The sequence below is a fragment of the Rana temporaria genome, chromosome 8 (genome assembly GCF_905171775.1).
Source record: "Rana temporaria chromosome 8, aRanTem1.1, whole genome shotgun sequence".
Classification (NCBI taxonomy): domain Eukaryota; kingdom Metazoa; phylum Chordata; class Amphibia; order Anura; family Ranidae; genus Rana; species Rana temporaria.
In genome coordinates, this window is record NC_053496.1 from 136367376 (window position 1) to 136389628 (window position 22253).

The window sequence follows — 22253 nt, forward strand, 5'->3', positions numbered from 1 at the left end:
AACCATCTGGCAATAGTGGCCTTAGACGCTGCCGGGCCCTTCCTAGGCCCTTCTGGCAGGACAAATAAGACGTCAGTCTCACGGATCTGGGCAGTGGCCCTAAGATAGACCCTGACCGCCCTTACCACATCCAAAGAATGTAGTAACCTTTCCTTCCCCGAACTCTGATTTGGGAAAAAGGAAGGGAGGATAAGATCCTGGTTCAAATGAAACCCTGATACCACCTTAGGGAGGAAGGATGGATAAGGCTGCAATACAACTTTATCCCTGTGGATGACCAAATATGGTTCCCGACAAGAAAGAGCGGCCAACTCTGAAACTCTTCTGGCCAAAGCCATGGCTACCAGGAACACTAGTTTCCTGGGTAGTAAGACTAAGGGAATCTCCCTCAAAAGTTCAAAGGCCGTTTCTGTAAGGCCGAGAGGACCAGGTTTAGGTCCCAGGGACAGAAGGGGGATCTGATTGGGGGATTAACCCGTAAGACCCCCTGTAGAAAAGACTTAACCAGAGAGTGGGTAGCTAACGGTCTCTGAAATAGCACCGACAAAGCTGAAATTTGCCCCTTAATGGTGCTGACTGCTAACCTCATGTCAACACCCAGTTGAAGAAATTCCAGAATTCTTCCAATCAGAAATTTACGAGGGTGCCACCCTTTAGCCTCACACCAGGCTACGTAAGCCCTCCAGACCCTGTAATGGATCAATCTAGACACAGGTTTTCTGGCATTAATCAAAGTGGCGATAACTGGCTTAGAGAGCCCTCTCTTTCCTAAGATATTAGGATTCAGTCGCCAAGCCATCAAACTTAGCGACCGCAAGGAAGGGTGGAATATCGGACCCTGAGACAGAAGGTCTGGCTGAAAAGGAAGAGGCCACGGATCCCCTATTGCCATTCTTACGATTAGCGTGAACCACGCTCTTCTGGGCCATGCCGGAGCTATAAGGATTACCGGTTTGCCTTCTTTTCAAATCCTGCGAAGGAGCCGGGGTAAGAGACGCACAGGTTGGAAGGCGTAGATCAAGGAGAACTGGTCCCATGGGCACACTAGTGCATCCATCTGGCATGCCAGCGGGTCCCTTGTCCGGGACACAAATTTGTCTATCTTCGCATTGAACCTGGATGCCAAAAGATCTACATCCGGAGTCCCCCACCTGCTGCAAATCTCTCGGAATACCCGAGGATGGAGGCACCATTCCCCTGGAGAGATCCGTTGGCGGCTGAGGTAATCCGCCTGCCAATTCTCGACCCCGGGGATAAATATTGCCGAAATGCAGTGAGGATTTGATCGACCTCCCTCTGGGCTGACCGGCTTCTTGTGCCCCCTTGATGGTTTATGTATGCCACGGCCGTGGCGTTGTCCGATTGAACTCTGACTGGACACCCTCGTAGCTCTGCTGTCCAAGCCCTCAGAGCCAGCCGGATTGCCCGGATCTCCAATTGGTTGATGGGCAGAGAGCCCTCTGACACTGACCACCTTCCCTGCTGGGCTAGGTTCCCCATCACTGCTCCCCAGCCCGTCTGGAAGATCGTAACGACGGACACCAGCCTGACGACCGGGCTGAAGATTCTTCCCTTCTACAGATTTTGGGGGGTCATCCACCAACAAAGACTCTGCCAGACTAGAGGCAAGAGAGACATGGGGTAGTCCAATGCTTGAGGATTCTTGTTCCAAGCCGTAAGGATGGCTGCCTGCAGTTTCCTTGTATGGAACTGTGCATAAGGTACTGTCTCGAACGTGGCTACCATTTTCCCCAACAGCCGCATACAGAGGCGAATGGATGGTCTTCCTTTGCTTAGGACCAACCGAATCAACTCCCTTATAGCGTTTATCTTTGGTTGTGGTAGGAAGATCTTTTGGCTCTCGGTATCGAACAACATGCCGAGATACTCCAACTGCCTTGTTGGTTGTAAGGCCGACTTGCCCTCGTTTATGACCCAGCCGAGTGACTGGAGATACTGAAGCGTTATGCGCACTGCTCTCCTTAAACCGAGGGCTGAATGATCTATTAACAAGAGATCGTCCAGATATGCCAACACAGAGATCCCCTGGGTCCTTAAGTTGGCCAATAGGGGTGCCAAGATCTTTGTAAACACTGGAGGGTGTCTCGGCTAACCAATTTTTTAGCCACAAGAGCCTCCGCATATGAACTAATGCTAGCGAGAGCCGAGAAGCCTGTTGGATGGAATCCTTGATGGCATCCACAGCAAAGCATAGGGCTCTTGGGAGGTCAGCCAGATCCTGAGCCTGTTGGGCCGGAAGATCCCTTAGGACCTGTCTTGTCTGGTCCTTTAAAGCCTGGCAGACTCCTATAGCTGCAATAGCTGGCTGGATTACTGCCCCCGCCGTGGTAAAGGATGCTTTTAGCAAAGTTTCCAACCATTTGTCCGCTGCGTCTTTAAACATTTGGACATTCTCCACAGGGCAGGTAAGGCTTTTAATAACGCATGATACCGCCGCATCAACTGCGGGGACCGTCCACTTCTTAGTGAAACTCTCTTCCATCGGATAGAGAACTGCAAACCTCTTAGAGGGACATAGAGCTTATCCAGGCGACCTCAATCTTGATACAGATTCTCTAACAGGGGATGGATCGGAAAAACCGACCCTGATTGTGGAGCCTTTAAGGATCCCAAGGAAGAGACTGCGCTCACTGCCGGTACCGGCCGGGGTAACTTAAAAGCTGAACGCACCATATCCATTAAGGACTGGATCCAAAGCCTCTCAGCTTGAGTGGCTGAGAAAGGTTCTTCTAGAGTTTAATCTTCCGACACTGCCTCTAGATCCTCACCTTCCTGGCCCTCACCCTCAGAGGAGTAATCATCCCTCTCTAGAGATTGCACTCCGGGAGAGGGGGACCTAGCCTGTTTGTTCACCGGCAGAGCGGCCGCAATTAATGCTGTCAACCTTTGTTCTAACCCCCCAAGGGTAGAAGCCAATGCCTCCTCTGTAACATAAACAGGGGGCGCCTGGGCTGGAACAGCTGTAGCCCCCAGTGACCCTAATGGCTCAACCTGAGGCCCAAACTCTGGTGTCTCGGGGAACAATGGCGCCATAGAGGTCTGGCCGAGATCCTCCGAGCCCGAGCCTTTTTGCTTTTTAGCATTTTTTGCGGTCTTAGCCTTCCCTGACCCCTTGGGAGCCATGCCCTTACTTTCAAGGACTGCTACAGGGACACCCACTGGGTTGGTCACTGTTGCTGGAGCTACAAAGACTGATACCGAATACAACCTGCCGAGGAACAATGTGTTCGGGGTTAAGGAGAGTCTTTACTTTTGGAGAGCTGCTCCCTGCTGAGTCCACGCCAGTTACCTGCTTACAAAAGTAACTATAGGAGATACCGCTCTCCTGTGTCCCATCTGCAAGCAGAAAACCTTCAGTTTTAAACCTGAGGCTGTTTACTTCTGGGCGGGCGTCCGAAGACGTCCCGCCCTCCTGCGCGCCCCCGCCATCGGAGCGCACGCGCCATATCGGCCCACGGGCACGCCACACGCCAGCGCCGCGCACGCGCACCCCAGGCCCGATGGAGGCTAGCAGGAAGAGAGGGGAGCAAAGCTCCAGGCGGGACACTATGCAGGACTCAGCAACACTCAACCCAGGCTGAAAGAAGAAAAACATTACAGGTACATAGTTTTACTCACATTCAACCAAACAGCATGTGTAGGCATCAGCCAGGGGGATATCAATATGGGTAAATTAGCAGCCATCCTGTCTACTCTAGACATAGTGGTTAACATTGCCCATGCATAGCAGCATAATACAGGCCACCCATAGACCCTGAAAATATTGAAGGACCTACTGTCGGACCAAGTCCCGCAGGTACCTCCACTTACCTTTCCATGCTGCAGGGTGTTGCTATAAGCAAGAGGCCCAACCTTCACCCCTCACCGTGGGTATTGTCAAAGACCTTCAGGGACCAGGGTCCATGGACAGGAACACCACTCCCCTGGACCTATATAGCACCCTGGCAGCAGAAAACTTTTAGCCGTGGAAAAGACCAAAGTACTGGGGCCCAGAGTCCAGCTCTCAAAGAGAAGCATTATAGGCCAAACCTCGTTCTTCTAACTGAGGCCCGGGTACCGTCCACTTTGGCTATGAAGCACTTTGAACGGATCCGGATTCTTAGCCTGCTCCGGTCCCCAGTGGGGACTCCATAAGCAAGAGCTTTCACAAATGTGACCAACACCTAAGACACTGGCGAAAAAACTGAGGTACTCCCTGTGTGGGAGGGGTTATATAGGGAGGGAACTTCCTGTCTTTGATTGCCAGTGTCCATCACCTGAAGGTAGGCTCTATAACCCACATAGTTATTACTATGCCGCTCTGTGTCCCGTGATGTACGATAAAGAAAAAAAAAAAAAAACACGGTCAGTGTCTACCAGGCTTCAGTGAATATGGCATCACTACAGTGCATTTTGAGGTTCTGCATTAGGAAATAGTGCACCTACCATTATTAGTTGTGTTTTGGTGCATGAGCAGCTCATTCAAATGAATGAGGGAATGAGCTGCCTTATGCAACACACAACACCACGTGACATAAGTGTCAAGGCGTGTGCATTAAATGCAGCTCACAGATCTAGATGAGCCCCCAAGATCAATCTTTTGAAACTGGCATACTCCTTCCTCTGTATACTTCCTAAATAACTTTCAGGGACGAGAAACAACTTTACATGATTTTCCTACCCTGTCCTGGCCCAATTTTCCAAATTTTATTACTGTTAACATTTTCGCAAGAATATAGATTCCAAATTGAGGAGGACAAAGCCAGAAACTGCATCTAAGCAACAAAGCGCAAACAGAAGCCTGTGAGTGGTTCAACTCTCCAGCACCTAACAAAAATAGTGTTATCAATTTTGGGTGGATAGGTAGATAGAATTTCTGCATGCATGGCACTCATCACGATCATCAAGCTTGACAGTATGAACTGTAGAATTCTTTACTGACACATTACACTCAGGTTTTAACTACTGGAGCGAACGTATTGTCTACAACATGACTCCGCGCAGATCACAAAAATTAACCAGAATCTTAAAAAAATTAAATAAAAAAAAAAAAAAAAAACACCCCAAATACAATCATTCCAGACAGGTGACCGTTCTAAATTTTGGCACATATGCCAATTATTTCAGTTTAACTGTAACCTGACATATTGAATCACTTGTGGGGTTTTCGCGCAAGTCAGCTAAACAGTTAAATCTCTGCATTACCAGACTAGACATTTCAGTTCTGGATGCATACCACCAAACTGAATTGATATTCCAGTTTCATTCACCTACTGTTACCTACACCAGCTGTTACATAGAGATTACACTAGTTGCTGGGTTGTTAGCTTGCAAAGAACTTCCTTGGCTTCCAAGTATCTGTGGTGTGTGGGCCAGGCGGCCACTGAACAGAGAGAGATCTCTACTTGGGTTTCTCATGAGTTCTAAGAAGCCAGTAAGTGATTAATGTTGGGTTCGCGCTGCCACGGTGCAGCACTGCACACATCCTAATGTGCATTATAAGAAAACTGCCTATTCAGTTTTTTTAATGCAATGCCAACCCATCAAAACCAAACATTTTAATATGCATACACTTGTACAGCATATATGGGTCGAATCTGTGTGTTGTAGTGTCTTAACACAGATAACTTGTGGTGCCTTGATGTGTGCCCAGGTGCCATTCAAAATCAATGTGCATTGTACTGCGTGTTACTGCAATGCAAAATGTGAATCAGGCCTTGCAGCAAATCGTACTTAAAGCAGAATTTCACCCTAAAAGTTCCACTTTAACGCCACTTTCTTTCTCCCACTTTTGTTGTTGTATTTTAAAAGGGGTACATAGCTTTATTTTTCAGATTTTGTGCTTCAAGTGCCCCTGTGCCCAGATTATGGGCTTACAGACCTCTGTAGCTGCAAGTATTGTGAAGTACTCAATACTCAAAAATCAAAACAGACTTTACAAGCACATGCTGTGGGTTTATATTAGAAGACTGGCAGACTGCCACATGATAGGAGGTGGAGGCTGTATTGTTTTATATTTTTATATTGTTTTTTACTTTACCGGTTTCTCAGAAAACGTGTTTACTTAAATTTGCATAGTCGGGCAGAGGTTGACCTTTTAGTAAGAATTATTTGGTGAGCCTGGAGGTTGACAGCTACTACAATCTATGCTTCTAATAGAGATAGATTTTTTAATATATATAAATATATGTGGCTAGCTTGGCTAGATAATTATTAGAACACCCTCTACCAGATGCAAGTATAGTAGGAATTCCTGTACGCCCAATTAGGATTCAGATGTTTAGGTCCATACACACTAAAATTTGAAGCCAAAATATCTTAACACTTAAGTAACGTTTCCACATGTAGGTTTCTCTTGTTAAATGACAATGTATGATATTAGGTCTCTACAGAGTTTGGTCAGACATGCAAACGGTTTACTCTTCCAGTGTGGTTTTGCAATAAAACCAAAAAGGAAAGCCAGAGGCTTCTCAAGACGTTAATTACGTTTTTACTAAATTCAGCATTGCTATTGGTCTCTATCCATTTATACACACACACACTGTATAGCATCTATCATGATACGCAAGTTTGCAAGCAAGTTTCATCTTGACGTAAATTCACTTTGAACATGCCAACAAGACTACAAGCATAATAAATCTATTCCAGTGGAATCACTTCCATTATCATGCTGCCGGTCCTGTAAAAATAGACATGAAATACACTACCTTGCTTCTTCTTTCTTGCTCTCAGGAAAAAGATGACCAGACACTTTGGAAAATCTCTGGTTTGCACTATTTTTTGCTTTACATTCATTAAAGCCTACACCGCCTGTTGCTCCACCTTCAGACATATCAGCAACTTCTTCCTTACAAGTCATGGGCTCTCCACTACTGTGTTTATTCACACTACAAGAATGCTTGGATTCGGACTTGTTCTTTTCCTGGTCATGCTCTGGTTGAGGTATAGCATCGTGGTCAGCCTTCGAACCAGGATCACTCTTTTTATTCCCTTCAGACATCTCTGGTTCACTTTCCATGCCTTCTGAAGATGGGATATCTTCATACACATAAGACTCCGTGTCTTGCGGACTTGCTCCTGAGTCTCCACAACCTTGCTCTGAGAGTGGACTTTCAGGTACACAGTCTACTAGGATATTTTCTGATTCTCCCGAATTTGGAGATGTAGGGTTGCTGGTCAGGGGGCAGCTAGAAGAGGACTGTGTTGCCAAGTTGCTTGCATTGTCTAAATACAGCATTTCATTGCCTGATAAAGATTCAAGCCCATTGTCATTTTCTGAACTGTTTAAGTTATGATCTTCTGATTGATTTCCTGTAATGCTCTGCATAACATGCTTTTCTTTGTTACCGCTTTGCTGGCAGACGATGGTCTTGTTGTCTGAACTCATCTTCACGGATATGTGGTCACTTTTATTAAGACACCTGTATAACAATAAAACATTCAATAACTTAACCCTGCAATCCCATACATTTTCTCACATTGTGCATTACAACTATAAAGTGTGCATTTACAAAACAGACAATAGTAAATACTGGGCAGTGTTCAGTGTAATTTGGCATGCTTAGGTATCCATATAGAATTATCTCAAGAGATCCAGAGCGCAGTCTGGGGGGGGGGGGGGGGGGACTCCATGCTGTCCTTTATGCTTTTTTGGAATGGCCTGCCTCATCAAGAACAGAACACATGGGTATTGGAACCACGATTAAAGTAATCCTTAACATACTGTATAATACTTAATTGCCATATTTTTTATGTCACGGTATTAAAATGTAATAAAAGCAATCATCCAAGTACTTTAATCATTGCTGTTCAGACGTCATGATGACATTTTCCAAGTATTCTGTCCTTAAGGAAAGTTCTGAGGGAAGCGTTTCTAGTACTATGCTGAAGTATGGATCTATGTCTGCACAGCGCCGATTGATGCTGTGCCAGGTCACATGACTTTAAAAAAGTCTTCAGAATAGAGAATTAAAATAATAGCAGCAAAGTATTTCTTAAGATTTATACAAATCTGTTATCAAAGCAAAATAGGTTTGCAATAAAACTGTGTAAATTGAGTTTAAAGTGGTTGTAAACCTTTACATATATCCTTACTGGCCTTAGGTGACACACAGAAATGAAACAAACCCTCCCACATAAGTATCTGTTTATCTGCAGTCTTCCCTTCTCCACAGCCATTCAAAGACCAGAATTTATAAAAGCTGTCAGAAGGGAGGCAGAGTGTTAAAATTACACTCCGCAAGCTCAGTAAGAAGAACTCTGAGAGCGGATTGGAGGGGAGGGACACACCTCCCTTCACACAGTAACAGAGCTGAGGCCGTTAACCACAAGCTGTGTGCTGGAGATCCCTCCCATCACTTTTTTCTCTTGGTGTCAGAAAAACTTGTCAGAAGTGACTCACATTGATAGCAGAGGATCAAAGAAGCAGACAAAAAAAATTACACTTAGTGCTCTTAATTGAGACACATACACACTATAGGGGATATGCTTTGTTCATATTTTATGCCAGAGGTTTACAACCACTTGACTGACAATACTTTGTTCTTGTTCAAATTCTTTATTGAATAAAAAAAGGGAGGAACAAGTACAAATGGTTACAAAGGCAGTATAAGGAATATAGTAAAACAATGCACTCGAGGAGAGGATGTGTCAATACGGTAGGTTACTAGAAAGTACATCGTAAAATGCAAAACAAGCACAGGAGTGCCAACAGGGGTGATCAACTGCACCATAAATGAGAAAGACCCTTGTAGCCGGAGTCAAGAGCCTACATGGAAGTACATCTAGATACCAAAAGAAATGGTAAAACAGTATATATGAAGACACATATACCTACAAAGAACCAAGTATCAGGCTGGCAGAGCGATAATAGTAACAGGACAGTGGGCCCGAGACCAATGAGAAATGTGTCTTAGCCCAGATGTAAGGATCTACTTGTAAAAAAGTAAAAAAAAAGAAAGAGGAAACCGAAGTTAAAGAACATGATAGAAAAAAGGGGGATAGGCAAAGGAAAAAAAGAAATAAAAAGAGAGAGGGGAAGAGGATCAGTCAGGAGCGGATGATCGATGTGGATGAGTTGCATATCAAGGCAGCAACAAAGACTCAAAGTTAAAAGGTAAATAAAGCTTTCACTTTGTTCACACTTTAAAAAGACATCTGGAGGAGTTTCTGCCAATCACAGGCTGTACCAATAATGTTCTGCTGGATTAAGCAACAATAATTACGTTTTTGGACACCATAATCATTTGAAGTCCGCCATAATCATTTGAAGTCCGTTTAGCGCAGTAAACCAAACCTCTGTTCTTTCTTTGGTTTCTGCAGCGTGCCATCAGGACTGTATAGGTTTTTGGCAATATGGAGATGGACAGTCTTGTTGATGCAAAAACGTCAACAGCACAGCAGTGGCCAATGCCAATAGCATGTTACTTGCAGGAGAGAGCGTGCCACAGAACCAGCTGGTAATTAAACACTGACACACACATGAGCTACTCCACATAACACATGGTGGAACAAATCACAGTAACAGCATAGCTCCGAATTCTATCTTGAAAATAAGGTGCTGAGCTTCCGAGTCCAACTTTGACCTCTAGCATACCATCATGAAAAAACTGCACTTAAGGTATATGGTGCTCTGAAAATCATCATTGATTGTATGTTGTGGTAAGTATCTGGAGCTTCTCCAATACCCTAGTGTTCAAAAATTCTTAATCGCTCATTTTCACATTTGTCATAGAAATGGATACTTCTATTCATCAAGGTGGGATTAAACTGATTGGAAATTAAAGTCAACAAATTCAACATGGTCGGGTCATGGATAGCCCGATTATGTATGCAGCCCAGTAACGAAAATGATGGTATATGCATATGAGATAAGGAATGGTTATGGTCCATTAGGAGAGATTCCCAAAGAGGGTCGACACGTCCTTTTTCTTTGGTTTCCATACGGGTTATGGTATTCATATTGTTGACTTATTATGAGTCTCCCATTGTAGACCAATATAAATGTCTATTTTGGCCTCAATTGTTCTGTACCCTTCTTTGAAATATGCAAAAAAAAGTATATTTAAAAACAAAAAAAGAAAGAAGAAAGTCCACACATTCAGTCATTACAACATTTTTCTTTCAAGTAACTGTTCAAACATTCTATTCAAAGAATCCGTAATTTTCAGCTTTGCAGGGATTTTTGATGTTCTTGAAGATATTCAGGGAAATTTTCACTACACACCTTCTGCGTCTCTTCCCAGACGTCCAATTGCCTTGTAGGATAATTTGCGCTGACTGTACGATGAAGCTCTTACCACAGGGGTGTACTAGGTTTGAGAACTGTCAGTAATAAACGCCAGCCTATCAAAGGCAGTACTGTGGCTTCCTGAATCTTGGCCAAAAGAGCTTTTTCAGAGATTAGAGATATGCTTTGGATCAGCTGCATGATGAAATCTGTACCAATCATCCTACGATCATAAGAAGGGACAATTCAGTCACCTTTCTTTGTACTCTGTGTAGAAGTTCCCACTTTACAAGCGTTGAAGCAGCCCCAATTTTTTTCTCCTTTTTTCTGTATTTAGGATTGTTTAAAGACGCAAAAAAAAAAAGGGGGGAACAATTTATCATCTTATCGAGGCTGTCTGCTTCAGATCCAGTTTGCCTTCTTCTCTCAAGACAGTAGAAATCTCCAGTTTGACAATTTCTTGGCAATATGACACATACAATAACTTTCGAACATGTAAATTTGCAAAAAAATAAATAAAAAATGTTTCCCCTTTAATGAAATCTGGAACCAAAAACATTAATGCGTAACTTTTGTGGAAGAAAAAAAAATTCCTTTGTTGCAGATTCCTACCTTTTGTTATTCTGAAGAAATCCATGTGTGTTTGTCTGTGCCTCTGTTCTAAGTAGGTCTAATTGGAGTGGTTTTGTAATCAACTGTCAGGTGTGGCAGCTGCAGGGCACCAATGAAGAAATCTGTTGGGCCTGCATCCCTTTAGCAGTGTTCCTATTGGAAATATCTCACCAAAAATTATTTTTTTTTGCAGAGGATGCCTGAAATCTGACTTGCATCTTAGGCAGACTTCTGGGAAAATTGGTGAACCAATCACACAAGCAGGAAATGATGCTTCTGGGGAGTGGTCAGTACACACTGTGTATAGAACAACTCCACTGCATTGCCTCAAAACTAGACTTGGGGAGCACCTAGAAACATGGGCTAAAGTAATACAAGTAGTTTGTCCCACAAGGGGTAGGACAGTGTAAAAAGTTGTAACAATCGTTTTTTACAGATGAGCCAGCAACATACATAAGAAGCACAATGTATGTGTGAAACGTTGTCACGCCTTGGTCTGTTGATAGAGTCCTGGCGGCAGTCTTTTAATAAACCTGTTAGATGGATTTTGGTGTGCAGCTATTTTTTCGATTTGGTCTACTATTAGGATACTAGAGAAATAACTTTTGAAATCATATGTGAATAATAAATAATAAAATTATAAATCAGTAATTTTAAAGTAACAATAACCCTTAGAAACTGTTACATCTGGTTATGTTTTTAATTTGTTTAATGGAATTACGATTTAAAAAAAAAAAAAAAAAAAAAAAAAAAACACAAAAAAAAAAAAAAGGGGGATTCTAAACAGTTTTGAACACTACTGTGCAGAAAGTAATTTGGAGGGTAGAATAATGTTTTTCCCCGCTGAAAACAAATACGGCTTTTTAAACTTAAAAATCATTTGACATCTAAAATATTGTTTTTATTTTCTTCAAAAAGAAGGCAACACAATATCTGGTTTGATTGATGCATCTAGCTGAAGTAACAGCCACTTGAAGAGCTGCCACTAATGTAATATATTTTGGAGAAACCATAGGTTCAAAAGGAGCTCTGATCAATCCCAGTACTACTTACAGGTCTGGATTCTGAGCTTTAAAAAACCTGACAAGCAGAGGTTTTGCAGCTAATCTTTTATTTTTCCCCCAGATACCCCTCGCTGCCACCTGGGGTTTTAGTGCACCAACAGTAAGACCTTGATCCACACCATCCTGAAGATATTCCAAATACGATGGAAGGCCAACAAACACTTCTCTTGGTACCAGGGAAAAAAATAAATAAATAAAAAACAGGTCCTGCCATAAATGGCTCTGGTGACTTTTTACCTACTGGTAAAGCTTCGGACTGACAGACCAATCAGATTCAAAGTGATATTCTTCTTCAGGACCAGCGGTAGAAGTTTAAAAGGAGAAAATGCATAGCAAGGCAAAGTGCTAATGCATCTATTCCGAGAGCATCTGCCAGTCTGTTCTGAGAAAAGAAAGTTCATACTTGTGAGTTTGGCCGGTTGGCCAGCAGATCTATCTGTGGGGCACCCAACGCCCCCGTTATCACAAGGAAGATTTCCGAATCCTTAACCTGGTGATGATTCGAGCAGCCATGCTACAAAACAGAGGGTCCCTTTGAGGTGGTTTTGCGAAAAGAGACAGAATTTGCATTTCTATCCAGGTGGCAATACAGTTTACCAAAAGGTATAAATAAGGATAAGCTGCAAGTGTCCCCTACCTGTTTAGCTTTGTCACTCTGATAATATTGTTTCACAGAATCTGGGAGATGTTGACTGCTTAGGTCCTAATGCAAGATCTGCAGTGCTGCCCATACAACTCCAAACTGTCTCCAAGAGAATTTTAAAGAACTTTATAGACTTGCCCTTGGACCAACAGCCTTGGGCTACTTTCCTAGCCATATCTGCTCCACAGACCCAGATACTTGCATCATTTGTGCATTTTATGGAAATCTGTATAGACCAAAAAAAGCCTCCGATATATTAGGTCGTTCCCTTTCACCACCAAAGATATCTTTTCACTCTGAAGGAGGACAATCAAGGCAGCCCTCAGACGACAACCAGCAGTTTGAATGAAAAAATAAAATACCCAATTCCCCTAGCCACATCCTCCCTGCTGTATCCTTGTATTCTGACATTGGGGAGAGACAGCCTGCATCAGCATTTTCATTTCCTCAAAAGATACAAAAAAAATCCCAAGGCCAAAACTCTTTCCGTTTCACCAGTAGGTACTAGGCACTCCCCTTCCTTTACTGACACGTCAGATGGGGAACAGCGTCTTCAACTTCTTCCTTCTCCTGAGTTAGAGGAGGTGGCAACTGAACTGAAGTTCCAGCTTTAAGAGAACATGCACGGACCACTCTGAATAGCTGAGCTGCACACCATTCACTTGTCACGGTACTAAACTTCTACATGAAAGCAGAAACATAGAACACACTCATAACAAAAAGGCTTTGTATGCATACATTACAGCTGCCCCAGCTTTTCTTAACTAGAGGCAGCAGGTAGACTAGCAAGAGTTCAGAAGGAAGGCTCCAAAGACAAAAGCTACCTATAAAAAGAAGAGAAGGCAGCAGTACAACAAAAACAAAATGCAACTTCCAGGGAAGGAAAATACCAAGGAACACAATGAAACCCGTGACCACCAAACTATTATAGCAGACATCCTGTTCCTCTGCATTTTGGATGGTAGCGGCAAATCCCAACACCATCTACCCCAGAGGTGTGCCATTCGAAGCTCCCAGAAGAGACTTTGAGCTATTCAAACCCAAGAGCTGGGTTGCATGCCACCTCCAAATGCTCTCCTGACCACAAGATAACAAGCACCAAGATGCCACCAGAACACACCACAGGGACGTCTCAAAAACACAAGAGGAAAATTGCTCCACAGCTAAGGGGATTCAGAAGTCACCCCCCCTACAAATGACAAAGCAGGCAAGATACTAAAGGGAAAAAAAAGGGAACCCTCTGATCAAGGCAAAGCATACCGGTCATCAACAGTAGGACTGCTGACCCAATGGCCATCCAGTCAAGACAAGAAAATAACAAACGTGTGCTGCTCCTGGACAGTAGGAAACATAACCTAAGAACCAATCTTAGACTGCTGTCCAGGAAGATGAGGTGGAAATGTTTTTCTCTTATTTATTTTTTCCCCCTCAAGAATGGAGCAGCGAGGGTTTCAAATAGTCCAGTTTTTACTGATGTCTTTGCCTCCACTAGAGATATTTCCAGTCACTTGCAGTCCCAGGGACTCGAGTGCCTTGAGCATAGAGTGCAGCGAAATCACCCCAGTAGAATCAAACAGGGGATTTAATCCTTCTCCACCCAACAAGAAAAGGTTAGTATATTGACAACTTTCATCTCTGTTAAGAGAGAGTGCAGTGAATAAATGCAAGTTGACTTCAAACTATGTGAACACCTCTGGAATAAAGCCAATACTACATATGTATTAAAGGCAATTATCCCAACACTTTATAACAGACATAGCCATGAAGACCAAAATGGTTATAACATTTTTTGCTAGATGATGGAAAGTTGAATCACCTCACTGCTTTATTACCTTTAACATGCAACATAATTTCATTACATTTCACACAGAACAAGGTTACCCTCTTCTTCCAACTCCTCCACATGAACAGCCCATCAATAAGAGGGTGACTACATTGTTAAATTAAGCCAACTCAAACATCTAAAAATAATAGTCAAAGGGAAGTTTCTCCCAATAGGGGGTTTCTCGGCAGCAGGGGTTGAGAAAATAATGATAATTGTGGTATGTAAAAAATAGGATTTTTGTACTTACCGTAAAATCCATTTCTCTGAGTTCATGGACGACACAGCAGCATTGACCTTAGGGGTTATGTACCTTTTCTCTAGGAGACTAGGCAGAAAAAAAACAGCACTTTTAGTGTTAAAAACACTTTTCAGTACAGCACCTCCCATGGGGGCGTGTCCCCCAGGTACATCCCACTCTCTGGAAGCATCCAGCCTCAGTTCGTAGACAAGCAGTATAAACAAAAGGAGGGGTGGGTGCTGTGTCCGTCCATGAACTCAGAGAAATGGATTTTACGGTGAGTGCAAAAATCCTATTTTCTCTTTCGTTCATGAACGGACACAGCAGCATTGACCTTAGGGATGTCCCCAAGCAGTGTCAAAAATTTCGAGGGGTGGGAAAAACACAGCAAACCAGGCTTCACCCCAAACAAACCAGAGTTCCTCAACGGAGGAACTTCAACCCTTAAACTGGCACCAATCGCACTGGTCGAATGCCCCGTGACCTGAAAGGGAGGCGCCCGCCCCTTTAGGGCATAGGACTGGAGCATGACTTGTCTGATCCATCTAGAAATGGTGGCCGACGAGACCGCCAGACCTTTTTAGGACCAGTCACTGACACGAACAGTGAGTCTGACCTCCGAAACGGAGCCGTAGCAGACAAGTACACCCGTAGGGCTCGAACCACGTCTAAGAAATGTAAAGTGGTCTCCTTCGGGTTCTTCGGCTGAGGGCATAAGGATGGAAGAACAATGTCCTCATTAATGTGAAAGGCCAAAACAACCTTTGGAAGGAATGATGGCTGCAGTCGCAGCACCACCTTATCCTTATGGATGACTAAGTAGGGGGCAAGACAAGGCCGCCAGTTCAGATACTCGTCTGACCGAAGTAATTGCCACCAGGAAAACCACCTTCTGAGACAGAGTCAACAAGGGGATCTTCCGAATGTCCTCAAACGGAGCTTGTTGAAGCGCCGAAATAACTAAATTCAAGTCCCATGGAGGTAGCCGAGGACGCATGGAGGGGCCACATGCCGGACCCCCTGCACAAACGTACGCACCAAAGAGTGCGAGGCCAAGGGTCGCTGAAAGTAGACAGCTAGAGCCAAGATCTGACTCTTCACCGTACCCAAGGCTAAAGCCTGATCCACTCCACGCTGTAAAAACAGCAAAACTCGTGACACCACGTATGTACGAGGGTGCCACTTCATCTCTTCACACAGAGATGTAGGCCCTCCATGTACGATGGTAAATCTTTGGTGAAGTGGACTTTCGTGCCGTAGCATGGAATAAATCACCGGGCCCGACAGGCCTTGGTCCTTCAACATCTGGCTCTTAACAGCCACGCCGTCAAAGCCAGCATCTGTAAAGCAGGGTGAAAGATAGGGCCTTGTGACAGCAGGTCTTCTCTCAGGGGTAGACGCCAAGGAACGTCTTCCACCAGCCGCACCAGGTCCGCGTACCAGGGACGGCACGGCCAATCCGGGGCGATCAGGATTGTTGGTATCCCCTCGGCTTCCACCCTGCGTAGCAGTTGAGGAAGAAGCTGCAGGGGAGGGAAGGCGTATATCAGGCGGTAGTGACCCCAAGGCGCTACCAGTGCATCTGACGCGTCCGCCCACGGATCCCTCGATCTGGTCACAAATCGTGACACCTTCCAATTGAGACGGGACGCTAGAAGGTCCACGTCTGGAGTGCCCCATTTCTGGCACATAGTCTGAAACACCTCCGGGTGTAGCGCCCATTCTCCTTGGTCCAGCTTTTAGCGACTTAGATAGTCGGCTTGCCAATTCAGCACCCCCGGAATGTACACTGCCGACAGAGCTGGAATGTAGCTTTCGGCCCACCGGAGGATGTGCGCGACTTCCCTCGCCGCAGCCGAGCTTCGTGTGCCCCCCTGATGATTGACATATGCCACGGCCGTGCCGTTGTCGGACTGGATTCTGACCGGTCGGCCCTGTAGGCCCAGAGACCACTTGGAGAGACACAGCTTGATCGCTCGGAGCTCCAGTACACTGATCGGAAGACAGGACTCCTCCTGAGTCCAACGCCCCTGGGCTGACTGGACACCCCAGACGCCCCCCCAGCCGGAGAGGCTGGCATCCGTTGTGATCACTGTCCAGTGACACGGCAGGAACGATTTCCCATTCCCGAGTACCGGAGATGATAGCCACCACACTAGGCAGGACTTAGACAGTCGACTCACCCGAATCTGGTAATCCAGAGACGAAGGAAGCTTGTTCCATCGTGACAGAATCTCCTTCTGTAACACTCGAGTGTGGAATGGGGCATACAGGACTGCCTCGAAAGAGGCCACCATCAGACCCAGTACTCTCATGCAAAAGCGAAGCGACGCCCATTTCTGGATCACCAAACGCAGAGTGCAGAGTCTGCAGCTTCTCTGCTGGAAGGAAAACTTTTGCCTCCGAAGAATCCAGGACCAACCCCAGATACTCCAGCCGCTGAGACGGTACTAGTACTGACTTCTGTATATTCAGTAGCTAACCGAATTCCCGGAGGGTCTGACAGGTGATAGACATGTCCTCTTCTAACTCTGAGCTTGAGGAAGCTCTCAGAAGAAGGTCGTCCAGGTATCCCACGATAGCGATCCCGCGCTGCCACAGCAGGGCCAGAATCGGGGCGAGCACCTTGGTAAAAACCCGAGGTGCTGAGGCCAGGCCGAACGGAAGGGCCACAAATTGAAAGTGATCATCTCCGATCGCAAAACGCAGAAATCTCTGGTGTTTTGCACATATGGGGATATGCAGATACGCTAGGAAATCCCCCTGATGGAGCGCTGCTATTACTGAGCGTATCGACTCCATCCTGAACTTTTGTACTTTGACAAGGCAATTGAGGGCCTTGAGGTCCAGGACTGGACGAACCCTGTCCTTCTTGGGGATTACAAACAGATTGGAGTAAAACCCCTGAAAGCGTTCCTGTGAGGGAACCGGCACAATCACTCCTCTGACCAGCAGATCCTGGACAGTCCCTGACAGATCCTTCAGGCGACCCGGAGGAAGCCGGAGGTTGGAGGGAAAGAGTCTGTTTGGCGGACAAGAGAGAAATTCTATCTTGTACCCTGAGGAAACTACTTTGCAAACCCAATGGTCGGAAAGAAGAGACCTCCACCGAGCCGTGAATTTGCGAAGCCGGCCCCCCACCCACGTTGTGGGCGGGGGCAAAGCTTCAGGCGGAGGCAGGCTTGTCCGCTGGCTTGTTGGGCTTGCGGAACCAGGTGCGCTTTTGTCCTTCAGTGGATGTCTTAGCACCCTAAAAGAGTTTTCCTGTCGCACTTGGCGAGCGAAAAGACCGCTTGGGGGTAGTAAATGTGAGCCCTTACCTACGGCGAGGCTCCTTTTCCTTCCCAGACTGCGGGAGCAGAGTTCTCTTACCGCCTGTGGCATCCTTTAGGATGTCATCCAGGGAAGCCCCAAAAAGCTGTTCACCCTTAAAGGGCAAGTCCACCAGGGACTTCTTAGAGGACTGGTCCGCAGACCAACACTTCAGCCCCCCAAGCGGCGTAGCACCACTGTGTAGGCGGAGGCCCTGGAAAGCAAGGAAGCGTATCCAGGGCTGACTCAGACAACATTTTAGACCTTGGACCAACTGGTCGGCCAGGTCAACGCAGGTCTCCTAAGCATTCTGCGCCTCCAGCTCCTGCACCAGGGACTTAGCCCGTTCTGTAAGAGTGTAACACCAGAGTCCCGGCCAAAACCGGTCTCACAGCCGACCCCACCCTTTGTTCAGCCTGGACACAGGGGGGTCCACTGACGGAGGAGATACCCTTTTGGGGAGGATTTCCAAAAAAAGTGGGTAACGGACCGAAGTACTTTGGTACAGTAAAAGCTTTCTGCGGCCGATCCCATTCCTTGTATAACAAGTCGTCCAGATACGGAACACAAGGAAACACTTTTGCGGTGCGGGGTGGCTTGCGGAACCCAAAAGGGACCGGCATGTCTGATGCCTCCGCCAAATCCTCAAGTTTTTGAGTATCCCGCACCGCAGTGATAAGAGCTCCAACAAATTCCTTATCCTGCTTTGACCCTGAAGCAGAATTATCCTCACTGTCCGCATGGGTTAAGTCTGCATCCTCTGACATGACAGAAGTGTGGTCAAAAGCAGAAGCAGCACCTGATTCTGCGTCAGAGACATCCCCAGAAGCAGGTACAGGGAGGGGGCGCTTTTTTTACCCCCCTTCTGGCCACTAGCCACTTCCATCCTGGCAACAAATGCCTCCAGGACTGCCGTCACAGCATCCAGTGAGGCCACAGGAGCAGGGGCACTAAGGGTTAAGTCTGGCATGAGTGGGGAAGAAGCCTCACATGAGGGCCCTGGTGGTTCAGACTCCATGCTGTCCACCACAAAAAAAAAAAAAAAAAAAATTGCCACCTTAGTTAGCAGACCCAAAAATGGGACCCACCGGTCACCCTCCTGGCTGAAATAGAGAGCAGGGACCCCCGGGGACTCACCACCCAGGAGAGGCCGTACCGCTGAGCAGAGCTGAGAGAGTGTTGTCTGTGCTGTGTCGTTTCCCTCAGAGAGAAGCCGCGGTGTGCGCGCCGTTATTTCAGGCACTAGAGGTCAAAGAATTTCTAAAATGGCCGCCGACATGTACAAAACAGCATGCGGGCTACAGTAAAATGGCCGCCGAATACATAGAACCGCGGCTCCGGCAAAATGGCGGCCGAACACGTGCAGATGCACAGTAAAACACACAGCCCAACACAGACAGAGCACCTCAGTAAAAAATAGCAGCCCAGTACAGTAAACACACAGTACCCCACAGCAGCACAGCCCCCCCAGGTGGACCCCCACCTCACAGCCGCCACCCAGAAAAGGGGAAAAAGGGAGAGGAAAGCAGGGCGGACCCTCAGTCGACCTCCCCAGGAATGCACCAGCCGAAATCACCCTGCCGAAGCAAGGGGACACTACTTACCCATCCTGCAACCACCGGCTGGAGGCATTTCAGACAGAACAAACGTCCGCTTGCGGCATGGCTGTCGGCCCGGCGCACTTTGACACAGCCATAGAGACCGGTCATATGTGCGCCCTGGAACATGTAGTTCACTGGCCGCCCCTGGAGCAACAGGGCATGTCGTGGACGGCCTAGTGAAAGACCGGCACACGCTCGATGGCCGAACATGGGACGACTACAAGGATTCAAAATCCAGCCTGTCACCCAGTCGGCAGTTGATGGAGATCTCAGGGACCAAAAAGCAGGAACACAAAATAAATCAAGGCGAAAAAAATCGCAAAAAAAGACTCCAGAGCTCATGGACTCCAGAAAAGGCCAAGCTCTCCTGACGCTAGGCAGATGAAAACTGAGGCTGGATGCTTCCAGAGAGTGGGATGTACCCGGGGGACACGCCCCCATGGGAGGTGCTGTACTGAAAAGTGTTTTTAACACTAAAAGTGCTGTTTTTTTCTGCCTAGTCTCTCCTAGAGAAAAGATACATCACCCCTAAGGTCAACGCTGCTGTGTCCGTCCATGAACGAAAAGATAAATATGACGACATTTTATTGATGACAATCGTAGCAAAGGACGTTGACATAAAATATGAGCTCTGGTACAAAGGGCTAAAAATCAATACATACAATGTGAACACAATGTAATACACAGCATTAGGAGTCAAACATGGAGATAAACACGTAATGCTTGACCCTTTTCTGCTGCCGAGAAAACCCCTATTGGGGGACACTTCCCTTTTGACATTATTCAGGGTATGCAGCACTTTTTCCTTATGTCCCCCTAAGTGTCCTCCTCTTTATCAAAAATAATAGTCATGCCTTAGCTTTGGAAGGGAAACCAAAATGATATTTTATGCTGGTCTTCCAGCGACATACAGTATGTGTGTCCTAAACCACAATGGAGGGATATCCTTTAAGAACTGTGAAAAAAAGCCCATTAAAAGAAGAAAAATATATACACTAAAACTATGATATATACAGGAGTTGGACAAAAATATGGAAACACCAGGTAAAAAACAAAATTGCTACCCAATAGGGTGTTGGACCACCTTTGACATCCAAGATGGCCGGAATTCTCCTGGGAATTGTCAAATATAATTATTGGATGGTGGATAAAGGAATCTCATGCTGCTCTTCATGCAAAAAATATATAAAGATTTGATGTAGAAAACAAGCCCGAAACCTTGTTCTTCAAAATGGACCATAGTGGCTCTATGATATGGAGATCCGGCAACTGTCATGCTCAGGGAAAGTGTGAGTCTTCATCTGCATGCTTGTCAAACCACAATTTGACAACACCAGCTGAATCGGAGCATTATTGTCTTGGTAAATGGTACCGTTTTCGAGATACAATTATAACCAGAAAAATAGTCTTGTACGGTTACTGTGCTTAAAAAGGCACTCAAATTGTTGCAGTGCTCTCACACAGTCGGTCAACAAAGATTCTGCCCTGAAAAGGAGGAGAACAAGGAAGGACAGCGTTGCTGTGCAATCCACAGCCGTTTTAGGTGTGAACCGAGCCTGAATGTTCTGCTTATGGAGTTCCCTCCGCACAATTTTTGCATACGCAGGCTCACAGCGGAAGCGATAGAACGCAAGGAAACAGGGGATAGCCTGTTTTAAAGGGCCCACTTTCCATCGATGGATGGTGGCAGTAAGATACTTCAAACCTCCAGTTGATTGACTTTAATGTGGGGTTTTGTTATCAGTCCACAAAAAAAAAACAAAAAAAAAAAAAACGGCCAATTTGGAATGTTCTGAAGGGTCATAAGTAATTTACGGTCACCTGGCCCTCGGAACATTCCAGAAACTCCTAGGACTCCCTATTTAAGCAGGAGGCTGAAGGGGGGCTTCCCATTCTCCAGAGGACTATTTGGCAGAGAGCACCCCACTAATTTTGTTTACCGTTTTAAAGTATTTGATTAAAAAAAACAGAGTTAGTCTTACCGGAAACTCTGTTTCCAGGAGTCTTCCAGGACAGCCCTTGAGAGATGGAGCTCCTCCCTGGACAGGAAACACATCACCCCCAGCTCTTTAAAAGGCGGTCCCTCAGGCATCTGTTCAGTTTTAATCCAAGAACCGAAGGACGGAGCTGAAATACAGTTAATAACATATATACCATTTACATTATTCATGTATATATATATATATATATATATATATATATTATATATATACCTACCTCAAAGCATAGGGTGGGAACGTGCTGTCCTGGAAGACTCCTGGAAACAGAGTTTCCGGTAAGACTAACTGTTTTTCCCAAGGCGTCTTCCAGGACAGCCCTTGAGAGGATGAGCAAGCACTCACCAGATTAGGGTGGGACTACTGCTTGGAGGACTTTTCTCCCAAAGGCCTGATCTTGATTACTCAAGACATCCAAACGATAGTGTCGAATGAATGTTAACATGCTTGACCACGTGGCGGCCTTACATATCTGCTCTGGGGTAGCGCCGGCTCTTTCTGCCCAGGACGTGGCTAACGCCCTTGTAGAATGTGCCTTCAAGCCTTGCGGAGGGTCCAGGTGCAGAGTTTTGTACCCTTCCAAGATGGCCATTTTGATCCACCTGGATATTGTCCCTTTTGAGGCTTGTTTTCCTTTTCGATTTCCGGAAAAAAGAACAAACAGGGCCTCTGATGTTCTAAACTCCTTAGTTGCATCTAGATAGGCAAGAAGGCATCTTCGGACGTCCAGCCG

At 45.8% G+C, this 22253-nt stretch overlaps 1 protein-coding gene across 4 annotated transcripts in view; it reads right to left on the reverse strand.

The window, feature by feature from the left end:
* The window catches only part of PARG (poly(ADP-ribose) glycohydrolase), a 237107-nt gene that overhangs the window by 171372 nt on the left and 43482 nt on the right, over positions 1-22253 (reverse strand). For 3 of the 4 annotated variants that reach the window (XM_040320736.1, XM_040320737.1, XM_040320738.1), the window contains exon 3: positions 6708-7421. The exons of the other annotated variant lie outside the window; for it this stretch is intronic. In XM_040320736.1, coding sequence (XP_040176670.1) covers positions 6708-7421 — 714 coding nt within the window. The remainder of the gene's footprint in view (positions 1-6707; positions 7422-22253) is intronic. 4 annotated transcript variants of the gene reach the window in all.